Consider the following 14,988-nt stretch of genomic DNA (forward strand, 5'->3'; position numbering starts at 1 on the left):
AGACGTTTAGTTATTATTGTTACTATTTGTGTATAATGGCTGTGTGTGTGTGTGTGTGTGTGTGTGTGTGTGTGTGTCTAGATGTGCATGTGGATGCCTGTGTGTGGGTCTCTTACTGAACCCGCAGCTCATCCATGGCTGGGTGGGCTGGTACATGAACTTCAGAGCTCTCCCTTTCTTGCCTCTAGCCCCAGGCCCAGCCCTGGGTGACTGACGTGACACCACACCCAGCTTGTTGTGTGGATGCTAGGGATTCACACTCAGCCCCCTCATGTTTGCAGAGACAACCTTCTCGCCCCCTGAGCCACCTCCCCAGGGTCCAAGTAGATGTTCCTTTATAGCCTTCTAGGAGAAATTGCAAAACAACTCTTGAAAGGGCTGGCTCCAGGGAGCCCTTAGCTGCCCTACACAGTGTCCAAGGAAAAGTTATGAAATCAGTATTGTGGGGCACAAGCTGAGGTCCTTGTTCAGAACACAAAGCCTGTCCTAGCTACACAGTCTCCTTAGCCACTCCGTGAGTGATCTCCAGGATTCATCCTTTGAAAAGAGTACAGGCAAAGAGGTTCACTCTGGCCTGGGCTCTAGGTACCCTGGTGATGTACGCTGGATGTCTGAGGAGGTCAAGGTGAGAGCACCCTCCCTCCTTTCTAGGAGGATCTGTTACCCTGGAGACTGGCTGAGCCAGAACCGATGAGTTTTTATCTAGAAATAAATGGGAGAACATTTTTTTTTCTTTTTAAGGACATAACCCTGAGCGCCTCTCGGAGAAACACGGTGCCTATTATTATAAATATTTTATCACTGCGAGAGCATCCTAACTACTTCTTTCGGTGTGAGCCACAAGGTGATTTATTTTCCATTTGCTCCCGTGCGTTGTGTGTTGGATCCGACACAGAGCCCGTGCCCTGGAGGGTTCTTGCTCGCAAACACCGATGTGCAAGCTGGAGCCTTGCTCAGAAATGTTTGCAGGCGAATGCATTTTGGTACGGGTCTTTAACTTCCACACACTTTGATATTTAAGGCCTGGGGTGGTGCCCTCATTTTTTTGAGGGCTTTCTTGGATTTAAGTCGTCAACAGCACAGATGCCCTTTTCCCTACTCCACTCCAATAGCACTGTCACCAAGGATCCTTTAAGGACAGTAATCCCGAAAAATAGAGAGATGCGCAGTCTACCGTGAGGCCTCATAACATCAGACGGTTTTATTATTAGGCTCTGTGCCCCAAGCGTGTTCAACGGGACAAACATCACAGTGCCTACTTGACAGGCTCAGCCTGGGGAAACTTCCTTCTGCTGCTGAGAAAGGCGGTGGCTGCGGAGAGGGCAAGCTCATTATTCTCATTAGTTGATGGCTGTGGCCATGAGGGATGTCTGAAGTTGGAGGGAAAGTCCGTCCATGAACCATTAGTGGGAGGCAGCAGGAAGATGGGCAGGAGGGTCAGGACACTGGCAACGGCCACCAGCTGGGACAGAGCCCAGGGACACTGCTGCAGGATAACACTGCTGTGACTCTCTGACCTTTTGTAAATGGAGGGTGACAGCTGTGGGTAGAGATACGAGGAACTGTGGGCATTGACTTTCTATTGGTCCTTTAAGCCCCGTTAGACAAGGCTGGCGTCTGGATAAGGGAAGATGGTGGGCTGGAGGGAACCTTAGGGACAGCGGGAACTGCTGTGATCCAAAGCTCTGCCCTGCTTGGAGCAAGGGATTTGGGGTAAAGGAGACTTCTCTCCAGCAATCATTTTTATTTCAGGTTCCCCCACAGTACTTAGAAGTCCAGCCTTCCTTCTCACTCCGCGGTTAACTGAACAGTGGGTGACTAAAGTCCTATGTCCTTTACAGACAAAGCAAATGGAGATAAAGGACCAACATTTTCAAGCTGGGTGTGGTGACACACTTCTGTCATTCCAGCCCTTTAGAGGTGGAAGTGAGAGATCAGGAGTAGGTCATCCTTGGCTGTGTTGCTAGTTGGGGGCCAACCTGGGCTACCTGAGATGTTGACACAGAAAAATACATACTATAGGGCCAGAGGGATGTTAGCAGATGAAAGCCCTTGCTGTAAGGCTGACGACCTTTGATCTCTGGGACCTTCACAGCAGAAGACCAGAACTGACTCCCACAAGCTGTCTGATGCACCTCCATACATTAAATATGTGAAAGAAATGTAATAAACCTATAAATAATAAATAAAGGGAAGAAAGAGGGGGACCTAGGTGGGTAACTTTTTTCTAAGAGATATTAGGAAAAGTTCACATCTCCCTCAGAAATATCCATGAAATTAGAGCCATGCTTCTCAACCTTTCCCATGCTGTGGTGACCCCCAACCATTAAGTTATTTTTGTTGCTACTTCCTAACTGTAATTTTGCTGCTGTTATGAATCATAATGTAATATCTGTGTTTTCTGGGGGTCCCAGGTGACTCCTGTTAGGCTCTGTACCCCAAGCGTGTTCAACGGGACAAACATCACAGCGCCTACTTGACAGACTCAGCCTGGGGAAACTCCCTTCTGCTGCTGAGAAAGGCGGTGGCTGCGGAGAGGGCAAGCTCATTATTTTCATTAGTTGAGGACTGTGGCCATGAGGGATGTCTGAAGTTGGAGGGAAAGTCCGTCAACCCTCAAAGGGGCTGTGACCCACGGGCTGATAACCAACCACTGGTTTAGAGGCATTTACTGTGATGGATGCCACCTGTAAGGACAGTGCTTATGACCTGGAGGCAGAAATATAAGGTATTCAAGAGTGCCTTCAGCTACAGTAACGAGTTCTAGGCTAGCCTGGGCTACAGGAGTCTTTTCTCAAACAAAAATGCAGAGACACAAACACGAATGCGCTTATAGCTTGCTTCCTAGGGAGAGTCCACTCATCCGGTTAAGGCCTCTGCTAATCAAACACTCATGAACCCCAGTTCCAGTGTGAGCTAGGGGAGGCATTTGGAGAGGGGGATAATGGACTCATCCCTGCCTCAGTGAAGCGGATAAAATTAACAAACAGCAGTACACACTCTGAGAGGAGAAGTAATGATTATCCTTGAATTCGAATCCATCTTTTTTATTTTAATTTGTCCCAATGAAAGCTCTGGAGTGATGACACTGGTAACAGTCAGGCAAAGGAGGCTCTTCTCTCTCAGACTTGCTCTCAATACTCAGATCCCAAAGTCCCTGATACGGCTGGGCCAGCAACCTGCCCTCCACTGGCGACGTCTGCCTGGCACACGTCCACTCATCATGCCCTATATTTCAAAAATACATTGCTTTCCTTCCCAACACGTAAACATTGCCAAGTTGTGAGCATGTATATGTAAACTCACCTATATGCAATGTGTATATACATTTTGTTGGGGGTACGGAAAGATGGCTCCATGGTTACAGCTCTTGCCGTGGACCTGAGTTTAGTTAGTTCCCAGCTCACAACTGCCTGCAACTCAAGTTCTAGGGCAGCAACCTCTTTGTAACTTTTGCAGAATCAGAGTCAGGAAGTAGCAACAAAAATAAATTTACAGTGGGGGGGGGTCACTATAACATGAGGAACTGTATTGAGGGGTTGCAGCATTAAGAAGGTTGAGAGCCACTGGGCTAGTGCATTGGGCACCCTCTTCTGGCCTCCTTGGATATTGCACTTAGATACACATACCCACACCCTTAGACACACAGTCAATTTTTTTTTCTTTGATATGCCAGAAGGTCTGGCAAAATGGAGTAACAAGCTAGCATAGTGACTGATGGTTAATAACTACATCAAATCAATTAGTATTCTTTAAGCGATGGTGCTTATGAATATACACATCCTCTGAGGAAGGCTTCATCAGAAAAAGCACATCTGTTATCTTTCCCATAATGCCCCCCTTCATTCTTCAGTTCAGTGCAACCTCTGATGCTAGTCTGTGCTGCCTCTGAAGGTGACCATACCCACAGAGGCTCCACAAAGACAGCCGTTAGTTTTTAACTCTGCTTTGCTGCAGTCTGCATCCATCCCTAGAGTCTATCCTTTGACCTGAGCCCCCAAAGTACTGACCGACTTCTAACAGTTAATGGGACAGCCTGGAGGCTTGTCCTAGATACTTGCCTGAGGATGTAGCCCCGAAGCACCCCATTGTGCTCTGTTTCGGGTGGTGGCTGCCACTGTACCATGATGGACTGGTTGGTTCTCCCACTGGCCACAATGTTTTTGGGGGGAGCACTTGGTGGTTCTTCAGGTAACATCAACCTAAAGATGAAAATATATCAGAGAGAGAAGGAAGGGCCAGCAACAAGGTGCCCCAGCCCAGAGACTCTCTGAGGAGAAAACCAGCACAAAGCATGCAGCTAACCCCATTGAGGCTGTATGTGCATGAGATATGGCAGTCAACATGCCAGCAACTCAGCCAGGAGGCAATGGCAGATATATGGCTTTTGTCACTCATCTACCATTCTGATTAGTTCTGTCAACTTGGCCAAACCTAGAACCATCTGGCAAGGCAGTCTCAATGGGGAATTACCTACGTTAGGTTGGTCTGTAGATATGTCTGTGGGGGATTGTCTTAATTAAGTTGATTGACAGGGGAGGATCGAGCCCACTGTGGGCGGTATCATTCCCTAGGAAAGAGATCCTGACCTGGGGAAAACTAAATGAGCACAAGCAAGCAAGCATGTATGTGTCAGCTTCCCTCTGCGCTTGACCATGGGTATGATATGACCAGCTGCTTGAGTTCTTGTCCTGACCACTCTGCCTTGATTGACAGGAACCTGTAACTGTAAGCAGGAATGAGCCCTTCCTCCCCTACATTACTCTTATCAGGGCATTTTACCACAGCAACAGAAATGTCACTAGGACGGACATGAAGCCCTGGGTCCCCCCCCCCCCAGCACTATATAATTTGGGTGTGATGCTCACATCTATAATCTCAGTGCTCTGTTTTGGTAGAGAGAGGAGGATCATCCTCGGCTCCACAGCGAATTCTAGGCTAGCCTGGACTATATGAGACCCTGCTTCCCCACTCCTTCCCTAAAGAAGGCTGTGCCGTCAGGAGTGACCTGTGATGGCACAGAGCGCCATGGGAGGGATCTATGACAGCTACCTCCAAGCAGGTAAAAGGGAAGTACAGTCAGCTTAATACATGCCAAGGTTTACCCTGCTCGGGTTTCTGCCAGAACCCCTAGGGCTGGCCGTTCATCTCAATGTCTACTGTCGGAATCCACACCACCCTCACTCTAGGTGGAGGTCAGGCTCACTCACCTGCTGGTCTCTGTGCTGTACTGACCCTTGCCCACTTGATTCACAGCACACACCCTGAACTGATAGGTCCGGGCTGGGGTCAAGCCACTCACAGTGACACCTGCCATCTCTGGGCCAACGTTTGACAGATGCACTTTCCAGGGAGAGTCTACAAGAATGCAGAGAGTAAGTCAGACACACAAGAGCATGCAGCTCTACAGTGGGTGAACAAGAACGATTCTGTCTGTTTTCCCAGATAGATCGAGGAGAGGCAGCAGCTAGTCCACCTCATGAATGTGCAAACCAAGGTTCTCTGCTGTGTGGCTAGCAATATGGGTGCTGGCAGGAAGTTCAGGAGTCTCACCCCAAACCTGGGGCAGAACCTCCTGTTATTCCTTTGGCCATCCCAGGACAAGTGGGCAGAAAGACACATGTACGCATGCACACACTCGCGTGCACACACACACACACACACACACGTTGGTCCTGAGTAAGAAAGTGTGTGTGCAAGCATGCCTCCCTCCTTCCCTCCCCCCTTTTCCTTCCTTTCTTGCCTTCTCTGTATATGTGTTTCTGTGCATACAGAGGATGCTGTCTACGTATGTCTACAGTTATGCATGTGGAGGGCAGGGATCAACCGTGGGGGTCATTCTGCATTTGAGATGGGAGCCCTCACTAGTGTGGAACTCATTCACTCAGCTAGGTGGGCTGACCAACAAGCTCCAGGGATCCTGTGGTCTCTGGCTCTGCAGCACAGGGTTACAAGTCTGCACCATCACACCACACAGCTTTAGATAGATTCTGGGGGATCGAGTCTGGGTCCCCAACACTTTACTGAGTCATCTCCTCAGCCAAAATGAACTTTTCCTCTTCTTCTTCTTCTTCAGCCTGCGTATGGCACTTCAAGAGAAGGAAGGAAAAAAAAAAGTTAATTCCTGGGTTTGGTATAAAGTGGGAAAAGTTGTCTCTTGGTTCACCATCAGGCAGGTCGAACATTTGTCTCCAGGAAATGGATGCTCCACACATCAGGGAGTGATAAATACGCACTATATTCATTAACATTTTAATAAGGAAATTACTATGATAAATACACATGGGCTAGGCATTTTGCAACCCATCTGCACTGTGGCAGCCTGTTTCTGCCACGCCCCTGAGCTGAGCTGGCTGGGAGAAGGCAGGATTCACAGCAAGGACTGTGCATCTTTTGGAAGCGGCTTTCCTGCAGGTGTGAAAGGGTGCCTTCATCAGCAGAACGGGCTCTTGCCTGCAAGGAAGGCTTAGGAATGTTCTGGCAGGACCGCCGCCATTGTACAGCTTTCCGTGGAGTTTAAATGTGCCTCTCAGCCCAGCCAAGGGTAACCTGGCTGTGTCTTTGAGCATCTGCTGTGGGTTCCTACTCTGAACACATAAGTGCCTGGCAGGCTCTCCCCGGAACCAAACCATTGTTCTTGTCCCTCTGAGACAATGTTACTAGCAACCAACCCCTTTTGCCCACACTAAAAATGGTCAGAGAGAGAGAGAGAGAGAGAGAGAGAGAGAGAGAGAGAGAGAGAGAGAGAATGAATGGTTCCCAGTGAGCTGGGTTCTGCTCTGTCTGTGGGCAACAAACATCAACTACACGTGAACAGCGCTCATAAAAAGTCACAGCTGCTTCTGCAGAATGCTGATGGCCGGCTTGGAGGTCATGGCACACGTCACAGGTTCATGGGAAATGTACCTAAACACTCCAGCTCCTTCCAGGTCACTGCGAAATGGCCTTAGACTGCTCCAAAATAGAACCCAGGCTCCCCGAAGGCAACGAAAGGGATGCCCAGCCCCAAGTCAGAATTTGTTAGCTGAGATTCCTTAACACAAAGGTCAAGCTGCCTCAAACATGGCGCCAGTTGGGCTGTAGAGATGGGATTTTTGTTGTAAATTATTGTAGACAAAGCTGCTTCCAAGCGTAGCTTTCTGGGAATGTAGTTTCTACCACCAGCTGGGCCATGTTATGTTCCTGGCTTTTGATTTTTGGTGATTTGGGTAATTAGCTGTTGACAGGATTCCTTTATGCTTCATTTAAAAGAACAGTGTTGGGCCGAGTGGGTAAGAGAGTTTGCTCTGGAAGCAAGAGGACTAGGCATGGTGGTGTGTGTGTGAAACCCCAGCACTCGGGGCACAGACAGGCAGATCCTGAGAACTTGCTGGCCAGTCTGGCCAAGATGGTGAGCTTCAGCTCAGTAAGAAACTCTGTCCTGAGGTGATAAAGTGGACAGCAGGAAAAGAAGCCTGGTGTCATGCTTTTGCCTACTCATGTATGGGCACGGGCATCCTTATATGTATGTATTACACACACACACACACACACACACACACACACACACAGAGAGAGAGAGAGAGAGAGAGAGAGAGAGAGAGAGAGAGAGAGACCCCCATAATATGTATACCTTTAGTTATCGATAAAAAAGTCTACCCCTCTGAGCCTCTATCACTATCATGCAGCCCACAAAGGCTGGAGTTTCTCAGCAGAGTCCATCACAAGTGTCTCTGACAATACAGAAGGTCAGTGAAGTGTCCCTGACCCTGAGGAACTGGGCGGGCTGGTAGGAGCATTGCCTCCCTCTGCCAAGGTTAACATTTACAGAATTAAGTTTCATTCCAAAGACAGCTGTTGTGGGATAGAAAGAACCCGAAGAGAGACACTGCCACGGACCCTTCACTTAGAGGTACTCAGTTTCCTTCGAACTAATGTAAAATTGAGAGATCACCAAGATGACAAGGACATGTCACCTCACATCTGTTGGGAAACTGGATATCAAGCAAACAAACAGAAAACAACGGGTCCCGCACTGTGCCACCTACTTCCCTTCGGAACCATGGAGGTACAGTGCTCAGGCAACTCATCCCAGCCTTCTTCCTCTCCAGCTGTCTGCAAGTGAGCAGCTACTCTGCTTAGAGACCCTGAATGGGACTTGTCATTGCAGGGAGGGACAAAATTGGAAGGATGAGGCTGCTGGTTGGTTGACTAAGTTCAAGAAAGGGCAGAGAAGGCTTAGGACAGGAAGTTGCCTGCTGGGCCTTCAATTTGGTATGTCCCTCTCAAACCTCATGTTGAAGTTGAATTCCCTGGTGTGATGGCTAGTGTTAATTGGCAAGTGAATAGAATCTAGAATCACCTGTGAGACAGGCCTCTGGGCATGACTTCAGGATTATATAGATTATATTAACTGAGGCGCTAAGACCTGCACACTGTGGGCGGCACCACTCCCTGGTTGGGATCCTTGACTTGTGTAAGTGAGAAAAGGCCGAGAAGCAGCATGGATTGACTGTTCCCCACCACCTTGATTTCTCTGCCATGATGGACTGTACACTTGAACAAACCCTTTCCTCCTGGAACTGCTTTTGTTGGGGTATGAGAGCTATTAGGATGCCAGGGCATGTTGTTGACATGTAGTGCTTTGGGGAGGCATAGGGACCTTTAAGAGGGAAGAGTGGGGCTGGGGGCTTGCCAGGTTCAATCCTCAGCATACAAAGAAACAAGACAAAACAACAATCAAACAAAAAAGGTTTAGTGCCTTTCTCGTAGAAGTTATCGCCATTGTGGAGCTGGTTTCTAAGCACACCTGGCACCTCTCCTTGACTGCCTCATATGTACCTGCCTTCCTTTCTACTCCTCTACTGTGTGTGACATAACCTCCCCTCTTTACACAATACTTTGTGGCTAGGCAGCCTCTGGGCAGAAACTGCCTATTTCACCTACAGACTAAATATTGTCCGAAAGGAACACATTTACAGAATGAGTTGACTGATAATTTCTGCCAAGCCAGAGTGATCAGCTCTTTGAAATTCTGTGTTTCCAAAGTCTGTCAGATGATCCTAGGGCAGAAGGCTGAAAACTTGCTCTCACATGTTGCTGACTGGGGACTGTGCAAGTAGAAAATTGTCTCCATAAGCTGTTCCAGTTCTAGAAGCCATGTTAGGCTTCCTATATTTACAGATATACTGGTCATTCTCAGATTTCTGATGGGGTTGAAGACTGATTATAGTCTCAAAGCCTACTCAGGCTGTTTAACTTTGAGAATACGTATTTGATTAGATAGTTATCAGATAGTATACAAGCTAGCCAGGATATAACATAAATTTTAAGCCTTTCTTAAGCTAAAATAGATAACTTAAATGCTCTGTTTAGGTATATTTTATACTTTTAAATTATAAAATGATAATAGTTGTGCTCACCTTATATTTGAGAGAAAAGTTTTTTTTTTTTTAATTAGACAGGAAGGGTGAAGTATAGGTTGATGTCATTATGCAGGTGAAGGCACGTACAGTAGAGAACGAGGCCTGTCATTGGATGAGAAGGATGGATGGGTGGGAGAAAAGTTTGAGAGAGGGGGCTGGAGGAAGAGGAGTGAGGGGAGAGAACACTGTGGCAGATGTTAAGATTCCTCTCTGCACATATTACAGGTTGTTATAACTATTCTTAAGGGATGGATGTGTACAGGATATTGTGTTATCTAGGTGGGCGATTTATACCCTTGTCAATTTATATCCTTATCAATCAAGTTTACTGTGTGGATGTATTGTGGATTGAGAATTTAACATGTAAATCTGATTGTTGGGTTATGGTTTGTTGAGTCTTTATTTTATCCGGTGACTAGAAACAGAGAGTTAGCAGCAAGCAGAGAGCTGCTGGGAGAGATACTAATCTGAGATGAATAAGCGCTAGTTCCAATGGCCTGTTGGAGCTGGAACTAGCGACCGCCAGGGTATGCTCAGGAACTGGTTCTGAAGCTTTTTCATTTTTACCACAAGTGGTGAACCAACGTGTTAGGCAAGTATCCACTAAAACTTGAAGTTTTTCAGCCCGAGAAAGCTTTATTTTCTAAGTGAAAAAGGGCTGCGCCGTGTTGTCACATGATGGCCCAAGCTTGGGAACCTTAAACAATGGAACAGAGGGGGAGTCTGCTCACAGACTCTAGGTCCCCTGATGTGAAAAGTAGAGTTTTTTCCGAATCACATGGGGATTTCAGCCATGATTCAGAACTAGGTAGAAATAAATAAAAGTCTGTAACACTAGGCAGAGTGAGTACAGACAGACCTTATAGAGTTATTAATAAATCAAGTCTGAGGCTCCAGGTAGAGAGCTTTAACAGATAGACGGTATAAAGATATGATACTCTAATATCTCTTACAGGATACTCACATTCTTTCTAAGGTGGGCTCCACAGGAATTCTGGGTTAAAAATCCTGCTTTGACAAGTTGCCTGCTTCTTAATGACAGGTATTAGCGGAAGTGGGATTACATTTGTTTTTATAGTTAGAAGGAGAGAGTGCAGAGTTTAGCTGAATCACGTGGGGCTCATAACTTAGGGAAATTAGTCACTGACTCCAAGCAGAGAGTGGTGATATAGTCTGATGCTCCAGGTAGAGGACTTAACAGATGTATTTTGGGCTAAAATCTTAGTTTGGCAAGTTGCTTACTTATTGGTATTGGTATTAATAAAAAGGTGATCAAACCGTTTTATGAACTACCCCACTAAGGCCACAGGACTCGACGATGCCGGCTAGCGAGGGCTTGTGGTTATTCTGATATTTACAACAGGAAGCTCATGTTCTCTTAATGTGGGCTACTCGGGACTTTGGGTTAATTTCCTGATATTACAGATTAGAAAAACCTAAACAGGCACATATACACTATTGTTTAGCCTACTTCTTTTTTTTAATTGTTTTAGTTTTCATAATGGGTGTGATTTTGAGTCTTGTTATATTATTTCTCTGGGAGAAGAGTATAAGATACAAGCTTTTCTGGTTACAGATGAAGGGACACCGTATTTTGGGAGAAAGGATTCGTCTTTGTGTTTTTAAAAAAGATGATTAGGTTCTAGAAACCTTCCAGAGTCAAATGGGTTAGATTTGATAAAGGGAGGCCACCCGAAGAAGTAGATCCAAGAGAATAAAACAAACAAACAAAAAATGAACAAAATTTCATCCTAACCAGTCTATACATCTTGCACAGACTGATGCAATCCATACAGGTATTGTGAGGATGCTAACGTGTTTTGTTTGAGATTTACATATGGCAGAATGTACAGCTTTGGTGAGTCTCACTGTCAGAACTGCTTGACCTCCTGATCCTCAGGATCCAGTCCAAGACAGAAGACAGACATCAGAGACACAACAATAGTTGGTGTGGCCAGCTTCCTCATCCTCCCCATCCCACCATCCCACTATCCTTCCAGATATCTCAACACCCATGTACAGCCTGAAGAAGCCATTGAAGAGTCGTCGCCCCAATTCCCTGGACTTTGGGGGTGGGGCTAAAAGTGGTTATTCTAAGGTTGTTTTTCTGAGGAATTTAGAAATGGTCCTACCCAGGCTTATACCCAGTTCTTTACTGCTATTAAAAAATCTAATCTGAGATGATTAAATATGTGAGTTAAGGGCCAGATAGCAAATTCATGGTTCCAAGTTTATTGTTACAGTGCTTTCAAGGTAATTTATTAAGATAGTTAACAGACAACAGTTCAGATAACTTACATAGTTAGATGGTTTTCAAAAATGTTAGAAATCCACAAAATCTGACAATTAATGTTATTTATCTTTTGTTGAGGCATGTCTGCTCCTAATAGCTCCCCTTTGGTGGATTCAAAGAAGAAATTGAACATCTCTACCTCCAGGTGAGGTGATGTATTATGGATTGAGAATTTAACACGTAAATCTGATGGTTGGGTTACAATTTGTTGAGTCATGATTTTACTGGGTAGCTGGGACCAGAGAGTTCCCAGTTGGTCAGGGTTGGCCAGGGCAGCTAGCAAAGGGAGTGGAGAGACCGCTGGCGCTAGAAGATAGCTAGGCTAATGTGGTGTGGTGCCACACTGGAACCAGCCGCTACTGAGATAAAATAATGTTAGTTCTATATGGCCCTACGGTGCCAGAACTAACGCCAGGGAGCAACCGCCCGGGTCCGAGAGTACCAGGGGCCAATGGTGGAGCGGTGACACACAGGAACTTGCCACACTCTTTTTTATTTTTACCACAGCACCCAGCCTCAGGTATTCTGCTACAGCAACACAAGCTCCCCTCTTCACACATTACCCAGCCTCAGGTATTTTGCTACAATGACACAAATCTACCCTAAGACATTGCTACTCCTGTATCAGTGGGCTGTAGTTTTGGGGTTTTTTTTCTTCCAAAGCATGAACAGCTTTTAAGTGCCCATAACCTAAGCCACAGGGTCTGTTGCCTGGCTTGACTTGATGAAAAGCCCTGTCCTTCTCCTCTGTGTCTGGTCCTCTCATCACTGCTCCAGTCTCAAATAGATTTATTTATGTATTCATTCATTTATTTATCCATCCATCCCTTCTAGAAGGTAAAAGATCTGGTAGAGAAATTAAACTGTAAAACTGATCAGAATGAGCCCGGTCCATCTCACGGGCACCCCACTTTGTAGCCCCCTTGCCCCCCAGTAGCAGTTTGGGAGTTAATTCACTCATTCACAAGCTCCACAGCTGTTAACTTGCTGAGGACTGGTAGGATGTAAGTCATGCAGCACATCTGGATCCAACAGTCAACAAGCAGAATCTTTTGAGAAGATGCTCCCCCAAGCCAGTCCTCACAGGACTACCAGGGAGGTTCCTCCTAGAGGCTGGAGAGCCAGAGGCAGGTCTGAAGGGGCCTGACACACACCTGCCTCCCGCTACCCCTTTCCTCCCCACTTTGCTTGCTCCTCTCATGCCTGATCTGGTAACTGTTACTCTGAACGACTGAGAATCTCAAGACTGGATCACTCTGTTCTGTGCCTGGGCTCAGACGACGGCTGGGTTTATCGTTTCCTTTTCTTTTTCCTCATGTGTGATGTGCACAGATGTCTCGCCCCCCTATGCCTATACACACATGCACCGTGGCACAGATATGCGCACACAGATAATATACGCACAAATGCGCAGATGGAATGTGACTCAAATCCAACCTCCAGGAACTAAAGGAAGATGCGGGGATGGATTCAGCAACATTGCGGCCCAAATCCAGGGCACTAGGTGCCCTCGGGGTAGATACCATAGCCCCTGACCAGGCAAGAGAGGGAGGCTGGTGGGGGAATCTGTTGTTAAGATGAAACAATAGGGGCTGGAGAGATGGTTTAGAGGGTAGAAACATTTGCTTCGCATGGGGAATTGAGTTTGGATCTGCAGTGCACACCTAGAAACTCAGGTATACCTCTATCACTGGGAAAGGGGTCTGTAACTGGCCAGCTAGCCTGGGTCAGTCAGCGAGCACCAGATGCTCTGAGGAACCTTGCTTCAAACACCAAGATGGAGAGAGGTGGAAGAAGACACTTGACATTGACCTTGGCCTCCAGATGCACATGCACACCTGCACACAAACACCTGCGGATGAACACCTGCACACCTGCACATGCACACCTGCACATGCACACCTGCACATGCACACCTGCACATGCACACCTGCACACAAACACCTGTGGATGAACACCTGCACACCTGCACATGCACACCTGCACATGCACACCTGCACATGCACACCTGCACATCTTCACGCACCCAGACAGACATGTGCACACCCCATACATAAGCAGAAATCCGGTGCCCCCATAATATTGAGCTCAGTGGCATAATTGAAGAGTAAATTGATTATTTTCTAGCTGGGACGTCTCTGCCTGGACGCACGTGTCTGTACTCTGAAGCTCATGACACTCAAGCTCTGCATGTTCCTCACCAGGTGAAGGAGTGGAACACGGGGGCGGCTGAAGCCAAGCTAGTGTCTCCCCAGCTGCTACTGTCACAGAGTGCTAGCACACCATGGAGAACCCAGCCACATCTCTTTGTTGTCCAGCCATGGAAACTAGAGACGTTGCTGAGATGGCCAAGGATGCTGAGCCATTCTCCTGTGCCCACAAAGATCCCAGCTGTATCACGGAGAGGAGAGCCCTCCCACCACACCCAGGCTGTCTTTGCAGATGCTGCATGTGAGCACAGATGGTGCGTTTCCTTGGGATCAGGCTGCACACTCCCGACAGGTGCAGCTGAGAGCTGAACCCAGGCACAGCTAAGCTCAGATTGCCAGAGCTTAAAAGACTTATCAAGGGGAGAGAACCCAGTCAGTGAGGTGCTTGTGTGGCAAACGTGAGGGACTGAGCAACCTCTGGAACCCACATTTTTGTTCGTTTGTTTTGTTTTTGTTTTTTGAGGGTCAGCCACGGTGGCATGCACCTGTAACCCCAGTGCTAGGGAGATAAGACAGGAAGTTCCTTGGGTTCACTAGCCAGCCAGCCGACCATGCCTAGTGGGTGGGCTTTAAGTTCCAGGAAAGACCTTGTCTCAAAAGAACAAGGTGTGTAGGGATTGAGAACAATACCTAAGGTTGTCCTTTGGTGTCTATACACATGAACAGGGTTTCACACATGTGAACATATGCACATGTATATACAAATACACACAGACACACATACACACAAACACACACACACACACACACACACACACACACACACACACACACACACGGTATATCAATGATGACACTAAGTCAAACTGACAGGGAGAGCCCTTGACGTGATCTGAGGAGAAGGGCATTCTCCCACACAGGCTAACCACAAGAGAAGCATTAGGCAAACTCTAACTGAGCAGCATTCTTAAAACTGTCAGAGCTCCTCAAAGCTGTCAAGGTCATCACAAACGAGGGACATCTGAGAAACTGTCCTGCCACATAAGCCCAAAGAGGTATGATGACCGAACATCCTGAGGGATTCTGTGAGGGGCTCTAAGACAGAGCAAACAGCAAGAAAACAGGGTATCCGGGCATGAGT

The 14,988-nt window shown here is 47.1% G+C and overlaps 1 protein-coding gene across 1 annotated transcript in view; it reads right to left on the bottom strand.

Annotated features, from left to right (window-relative positions):
• Positions 1 to 14,988, bottom strand: part of Sdk1 (sidekick cell adhesion molecule 1) — a 983,759-nt gene that overhangs the window by 210,285 nt on the left and 758,486 nt on the right. Inside the window, 2 exon segments of the mRNA NM_001447264.1 lie at positions 4,062 to 4,202; positions 5,211 to 5,358. Coding sequence (NP_001434193.1) covers positions 4,062 to 4,202; positions 5,211 to 5,358 — 289 coding nt within the window.

The sequence above is a fragment of the Rattus norvegicus genome, chromosome 12 (genome assembly GCF_021556685.1).
Source record: "Rattus norvegicus strain SHRSP/BbbUtx chromosome 12, alternate assembly SHRSP_T2T, whole genome shotgun sequence".
In the NCBI taxonomy this organism is placed as follows: Eukaryota; Metazoa; Chordata; class Mammalia; order Rodentia; family Muridae; genus Rattus; species Rattus norvegicus.